The 7,957-nt window shown below is 39.0% G+C and overlaps 1 protein-coding gene across 1 annotated transcript in view; it reads right to left on the bottom strand.

Annotated features, from left to right (window-relative positions):
- Window positions 1–7,766, bottom strand: part of THBS2 (thrombospondin 2) — a 31,994-nt gene extending 24,228 nt beyond the window's left edge. Inside the window, exons 1-4 of the mRNA XM_008643310.2 lie at window positions 7,645–7,766; window positions 6,940–7,014; window positions 5,469–6,025; window positions 3,882–3,966 (exon numbers count right to left, since the gene is read on the bottom strand). Coding sequence (XP_008641532.1) covers window positions 3,882–3,966; window positions 5,469–6,025; window positions 6,940–7,009 — 712 coding nt within the window. The 5' untranslated portion in view covers window positions 7,010–7,014; window positions 7,645–7,766. The remainder of the gene's footprint in view (window positions 1–3,881; window positions 3,967–5,468; window positions 6,026–6,939; window positions 7,015–7,644) is intronic.
- Between the last annotated feature and the right edge of the window lie 191 nt (window positions 7,767–7,957).

Raw genomic sequence — 7,957 nt, 5'->3', positions numbered from 1 at the left:
GCTGAAATCACAGATTGGCACCCATGGGTAGGGTTTAAACACATCTATTTTGGCACAGCTTCATGCTTATTAAACCCATGAATAAAAGAGGAGTTAGATGTCAGCTGGTTCCAATTATAGGCTTTCCCTTTTCAAAATTAAGAGCCAAGCTGTGTCTCACATGGCCCTCGCTTTAAAATTGTTGGCACTGCAACACATTCATTTATGAAGAAGGCTAACAAAAGAACACAGTATCAAAAAAGCAAACCCATTTAGCCACTCAGACATAAAAGGATTCAGATTTGTTCATGACCTATCAAACTTTCTCAAGGCAGGGAAAAAGGCAGGAGAAAGAGTTTCCTTGCAGAAAGTTGTTGTCCTTGTTCCATCCATAAATTCCATGGTTGGATCAAATTTGGACCATTATGCAATGTATACCAGACTTTGGGCTGCTCTATATTGCACTGCCCAGTGTTAAGCTAAGAGGACCTGTTATAACAGTAGTTTCATTCTGAAGTGAAATGGAGGTCAAGCTAAGATCAGACTGATTATTTGATTTGTCATTTCAAACCCTCCTCCAAAAGGCAGATTGTAACTAAAACAGAACTTTGCATGCATTCGACAGGGAGAACTGGACATGTTCTAATATAATTTTAAAACACATCCCTATCTACAGCACATTCCTGAAAAATAACATAAAGAAAGCTTGATTTGTAATTAATAAGAAAAAAGCACATAGAAAACTACATAAAACAGTCTGTGTTCTGTTAAGCATTTAAATGTCTATCAGGTAAATGTCTTATGGATTCCATGGAAGCTTTCTCTAAGGACTCCATGATACACTCAAATTTGGTATCAGCTGTACAGAAGTCCACACTACCCTATCTCTCAACAAAGACTTATTTACCAGATTTAGTGACGTTGGAATAGCTCAAGGTTACCAAAGAGAAAAGACAAGCAAAGGATACAGCAATTTAAAAAGAAGAAATCAGGACAGGAACATGTGCCATAAAACATATGCTTCAAAACCCCAACACCATTCAGTGTTGACGAATCACCAAAGGTGGCCAAGCTTCAGAGATGTTAAGAGCTTGATTTGGTGCTTTACCATACAATGTAAAGTGTTATATTTAAACAAAGAAGTACATGAAAACAGGAGCAAAGTATTCTTCATTCATTTGGAAGGCTAAAAATAAAAGAACAAATAACCAACCCACAATATGACATTAAGTGATTACTTCTCAACCAAACTTAAAATTATTGGCTTGATGTGCTTTTAAATTAGCTATGAAACATCTGCACCTAGCCAAGGTCTACAAAAAATTATTCACAGTTTTCCAAAGTTGAAGCAATTGTCCAGCCTCTTTTACAGGATGGAAGAAAACCACATAGCAGATCAGAACTCTCTGTGTCATAACAGTTTATTTCAGCTGGTTTTTGATTCCCTGGAAAGAATGCAATTTTCCTACCACATTGAAACATTAGATTTCTCAGATCCCCCCATAGCACTTCTCAGATCATTAATTTCATATTTTTCAAGCCAACATGGAGTGTGCCTTGACCAGAACATTCTGAGGACATTAATAAAATTGCAATCTCATCAGGAAACATAAACCAAAACTATGTTAGAAGAACTAAATCCTCACTTCCTACTGGTACTTGGCAATGACTGAAAGAAGATGCCTGGGGATCACTGGGAAATCAGTTCTCTGTTGCTGACTTCCTGCTAATTTCCTAAGGACCACATGATTATCTTTAAAATGAGAAACCAGAAGAGTAAAATGTGCATCCTCTCACATATGCAAATGTCATTCTGTTGATATAACTCAAGAAGGGATTTTATTGATGTGCCTATTTAGGTGTGTTTTTGTTATCTTTCCTATCCAGTGCAGTGTATAAATCCTGCCTAAAGGATTTGCAGCCACTATGCCACAGGCATACTTTTCTACCCTTAACCAAACAGCATTCCCAAGCCACCATTTCACCGTATGTCACATTCCCATATTAGGCTTAAAGATACATTGGGAAAACACAGTCCTGTCTCTTTTTGTGTCCTCAGGGCTGAGGGACCTTCATTTGTAACATCTGCCTTGCTGTTATGGAACATTAACACAAAAATATGTCATCTTAATGCCTGTACTTCAGCTCAACAAGTGAGCCATCAAAATGGGAAAATATGTATCTTGTGGTCAGTAACTTCACTCATGGCTTTTCAACTGTGGTAATTGTCCTTAGCAGCATCCCCCCAAATTTCAGTACTGGGCCCAGTATTGTTTAAACCATGCATCAATGACTTGGATGAAGGGACAGATGCCTCCTCAGCAAGCTCACTGATGACACAAAGCTGGGAGGAGTGACCACTAGCCCAGAGGGCTGTACAGACCTCCATAAAGATCTTGACAGGCTGGAGAGATGGGCAGAAAAGAACCATTCTGCCCCTCTCCTCATCCTCAGCCACATTTGAAGTGCTGTGTCTAATTCTGGGCTCCTCAGTACAAGAAAGATATGGAGCTCCTGGATTGAGTCCAGCCAAGGACTACAAAGGTAATTAAAGGATTGGAGCCTCCCTCTTTTGAGGAAAGGCTGAAGGAGCTGGGCATATTCAGCCTCAAGGAGAGACAACTGAGAGGGGACCTCATCAATGTGTATAAATATCTAAAGAGAGGGTGCCAAGAGGATGGAGCCAGGCTCTGTTCAGTGGTGCCAAGCAATAGCACAAGAAGCAATGGGCAGATACTGATACACAGGAAGCTCCACCTGAACATGAGGAACTTCTTTACTGTGTGGGTGACTAAGCACTGGAACAGTTGCCCAGAGAGGTTGTGGAGTCTCCCTCACTGGAGATATTCAAGAACCATCCAGATATAATCCTGTGAAATGTGATCTAGGATGACCCTGCCTGAGCAGAGAGGTTACACCAATGACGCCCTGTGGTCCTTTTCAACCTGACCCATTCTGTGAGTATGTAATTAAGCTGGATAGGCAATGTCAGAATCAGACATGCACATAACAAACCTCTTAAATAATTTTGATGGCCTTACTGTGCTATTTATTCCCTTCTGTTCCTGCACAAGAAATTTCCATCTTGTAGCGTTCTCTTTCGTGTTGCAAAGTAAAAGTAAAAATACTGTGAATTGAATTATTTGCTAAATAATTCTTTACTGAGAATTATTGTCAGCTACAAGCACTGGGAAGTAAAACAGTCAGCACCTCCTATGAGCTTGAGTACAAAACCTTAGGACACATTTGACAAATAATCCTAATTCTTTTATGAGGAATCCACTACACGCCTACACACAGAGTGCTCCCCTCCTGGCGGGGTAAGCATGAACTGGACTAACAAGAACACGTCAGCCCATAACATACATGCCTTCCCTACCTCTTCCTTTGATTTCTTATTTTCCTGAGGATGTTTTCATTAACAATATTTTGGGATTCAAACCCAAAGCCTCTTTCAGCCAATGAATTCAGTGTCTTTAAGAATGGCAGACTAGTTTGTGGGCCCATTGACAGTCAGAAGCAGAATTCAGAACCATTACCCATCTCGTGCTCAAAGAATTACAGAAAACTCATGTAAGAAAATATATATTTTCATACATATGCATTTTTCCTTCCATTTCTACTAATTTCTTGCTCAACATTTTTTTTCCCAACTTAGAGACTCAGAGTTATGGACCTAAGCAACCAAACTAAAATAATAGACTGGAGAGTAGAAATGACATCATATAAACATATAAGTTCCCATTACCACCAAAAATTAACTCATTCTACTTTTCATTTCAAAGGGATCTGTTGCATAGTTTTAGGACGATAAGTCACTGCTGACATTTCTAGCTCTCACATTATTAAATATTTCACAGTATTAATATTGAACAGTGTTAACAAGACAACAAAAGCCTTACTTGACTGGCTTCTCTGGCATCCTTTCTTACGCAGAACATCCTCTATTGAAGTACCAAAGATTAATTGAATATTTTGCAAAAGACCCTGTAATGATAATTTTAAATAGCAATTAAAAACAGTAAGATCAATTTTTGAGTAACTAATAACTTTCCTGTTTCAATCCCATGCTACTGACTAGATTCAGACATAAGCAGATATATAAAAAACAATCTACAAGGCATTAAACCTGAGACACAGAAACAGAAGTGGTTATAGTTTTGTTATATACAATTTCAGTGCTATAAACCACAAAGCTAGGTATGTTCTGAAACATGTCACATTAAAAGATATTAATCCACTAAGAGCTCAAATCTCCATTTCCATAGTGAATTTTAGATTGTAGTTCTACAAGACATTTGTCATACGGTCAAAGCCAACTTTCCTGCACCATCACACTTCCATCCTTAGCCAGTTATTCCCATGCACCATAGTTCACTGCTTTCTCAGTTGTGCTGATGCTACCCTGAGACAATACTCTAAAACCAGACACGTATCTATTTCACTTGGGGAAAAAAAATCCTCAAAGAAGAAAAAAAGTAATTAAAAACCAGATTATTTCAGTGAGCCACTTAACAGTACATCTTCAGAAACAGTTGTATGAGCACTACTGGTGGAGTGAGTTAGTCATGGAGGCAGGAATGGAGAGGCTGTGGACAAGAACTTCTGACGTCCCTGCCAAAACTGGTCATCCCTCCAGCATGTCAGGCTCTGCCTGAAAACAAGATGGCACAACATGATGAGAAAAAAATGGCTTTTTGAAATTTTTGGAGCCATGAGTTCCAGTTTGATATCAGCTGTGAGAGAAAAGAAGCCATCCTTAAAGCTGTTGGGCCAGATCATATCACTGTATGATATGAGGCAGAAGGTTGTTTTCATTTGATAGGAAAATCAGAAAGCTTATAAGTACTTCATCTCAAATGTTTTTCACAAAAAGAAAAAGAATCTCATTTACAGTGCTGATCAAAACTCTTTATTCTATTTATTTTTTCAACATTTTCCTCTTTTTTTGATTTAAATTGAAAAGAAATGTTCAAAATGGCAAACCAGGATGTTCTGTTACAGGATGAAACAATACCACATGCTTCAGCTCCATTAAAAATTCTTTTTTTCCTTCTTCTTTCAAATAAAAAGCAAAAATATTGACATGTTCTCATTATTTGAATAGATATATTTCAATGGAAAACCAGTTCTTCAAGAAATTTGCAAAGAATTCTACAAATCACCACAAAAATCCAACATCTCTAGAAGACTTACATCTGGAAAATAAAAGGGATGTATAGGAAAGCCCAAAAATTGGTTTTTCACACTTTTCCTGGATTTAGACTTTGGTTTGCCAGGCCTTTGCTTTCAGGAACCCCAAAATGACACAACACAGATCCAGCAATTAATAAAAACACACTCTGAAGAAAGTCTGCTTGGGAACACCTGTGACCCCATCAAATCCAAGAGGCATTGGGAGAACAAAACTGCACCTACTGCATCTTCCCAAACTACTTGCAGTTACCTTCTTACCACACCAGAGACCCCAGCTTCTCCACGTCACCTACCCTGAAATGATTCTCCCGAGTGGAACCCTTCGCCAAGTACAACCTGCTGCTCTCTGCTTTCAGCTGCTCATAGAAAGGCTCCTCCAGGATGAAGCTGTCAATAAGGTCACAGCCAACGTAGAGGTTGTAGTTCTCCCCTGTTATCTGCACGGTGAGGTTCTTCCACTGTGAGTCAGCAAGGTCCACGTCTTCCAGGGAAATCACGTTCTGGAAGCCATCCACCCAATAGATAAGGTCCAGGGTGTTGGCCCGGCCATTGGAAATGATCTCAAACTGCCTCTCACTGATGCCGGGACCCTCTAAAGCAAGGATAGTGCCTCTAGATTGCCTGTCCTGCCTCAGAGTGGCTGAAAGGATAAAGCCCTCATTCTGCCGTATTAGTTTTATGATCTTTTTTAATTTCTCCGGTTTACATGGAGGTATATGGTCAAACCGAATGAAACGATATGCTGGCATAGTGGGGTCTGGGCCCCGGAACACCTTTGCTCCAATTGTCTTTCGGTTTATGCTACTGACTTGAAGTAAATCGAAGGTAGTCTCCTCTTCCTTGTCACCATCTGAAAAAGTTAACAGTGTGTGACAATGCATCTACAGAAAGTCTTACAAGAAACAGCTCTGTACACTATAATTAGTAACCGCAATTATATGACAGACATTAAGGACCAGCAGAGTAAACCCAGTACTTTCCCACTTCCACAAATGGAACTGTTTCTGCTAGCAGGCAAGTGAATCATATTTACTACCCAACATTTTCATTTCCATGACAATTCTCTTCTTCTATGTGTACAAATACTTTTGATTATATATTTATATGTATGGCTTCATATTTTCTAGCACTATATAGTAGGTACTTGTATATATATATGCTATATGCCACATATATGCCTACACATGGATGCCTGTAGCAATTTATCCATTAAATATTTTAATTTATATGAATGGATAAGGAATTTGAGGCAATTCCTATCTTTTGATTACCAGATAATGGAAATCAAATTATGAGGATCCGTGTGCCTACATGATGACCGCAAAAAAGAGATTTGCTTTTTAAAGACTTCAACCAATAGGTGAGGTGTAAATGAGGATCTGGCATTGTGCCAATTTGTATTCTACTTATATCTCATCTGTAGATGTCTATTTCTCCACCTCTATCTTTTTAAAATATTCATCCCACACAGTGATTCTGTCTATGCTACTTTCACCATACATTTCCACCACATAGAAAAGTATATCAATTATTTCTGGGATTATACACATATTAATCAAAAATTTCTAAAAAAAGTAATTTTGAGATATATTGAGAAATCTTCATTCAGCATTGGCAAGGTATATCTACCACAAATATCCCAGGCACTTCTAAAAAATTCCTTTCTTATTACTTTTCCCACTGTAGTTCAGGTAAGCCAACATTTACAACGACTTTTAACTTTGGGAGTTACTCTGTATCCAGTTAAGAAGTGTTTGAACTTACCCTGAGCATTTGAGGAAACCCACAGGGTTATCAAGACAGCAAGCCACAACAACCCTCTCCTCTTCAGCATAACTCCTATGAATAAATCAAAAAGTAGTAAGTATTGAGGAAATAATATTTATCAACTATAAATAGTGCAATTTTCCTCATGAAATGCCATAAACAGCAACTATACATATAAAATCAGAATTTTTATTTTGACTGATTCTTGTAATATTTATTCTGGGTCTATTCTTGACGGCAGAAGTAAAATGTTACATCAGATGAAGGGAAGAGAAATTATAAAAGTTAAAGATCCTTTTAATGGAAATGTCCTTAATAAAAAAAAAAAAAAAGAAAGTCATACAGAAAACATATGAATTCTTATTTTCTCCATTACATTTCAGTAGCTGGCATAGAAAGCATATGACACTACAGGAGATACAGCTTATTGCTAGCACATCTTTACTTTGGAGCACAATATTTAGCCACAAATCCTTGTAGGATAATGAGATCTAAACTAGATGATGGTTCTGAGTAATAGGGGTACTTGTCAGTACCTTTTTTAGCACCATGATACAAACTCCTCTCTCTTCCATATATATACAATCCTCTGTACCCAACCATAGCTAGATAAAGTGACTCTTAACGTGATGCTGGGTTTGCCCTGTAGCACTGTGCAGTTATAAACCACGTAATTGCATCTCCATATGTCTCTCAACTCACAATGAATGGAGCAGAAGCATTCCCCGGAATGTGTAGAAATCCAGTTCTCTGGGTTCAGCCAAATAGCTTCAGCACTGCCAACTCCACACATTTTTGCAAGGACGCAGGGATGCCGCCAGCGCTTTCTGTCTACATTTTCTTTGTCCTACGGGAACTCCTATTACCTGGCATCCCCAGGGTACCACCGCTACAGCCAACTACCGGCAGCGGCCAGGATGCCTCTCTCGCCTCTCGAACTCAGCGGTTCCCGGCGGAACAGACCGTGCCCGGACGGCGGGCGCGGCGGCGGCAGGGCTGCTGCGGGCAGGTGCCG

Source organism: Corvus brachyrhynchos, unplaced genomic scaffold (assembly GCF_000691975.1).
Source record: "Corvus brachyrhynchos isolate BGI_N302 unplaced genomic scaffold, ASM69197v1 scaffold70, whole genome shotgun sequence".
Taxonomy (NCBI): Eukaryota; Metazoa; Chordata; class Aves; order Passeriformes; family Corvidae; genus Corvus; species Corvus brachyrhynchos.
This window is presented reverse-complemented; position numbering and strand designations above follow the sequence as displayed.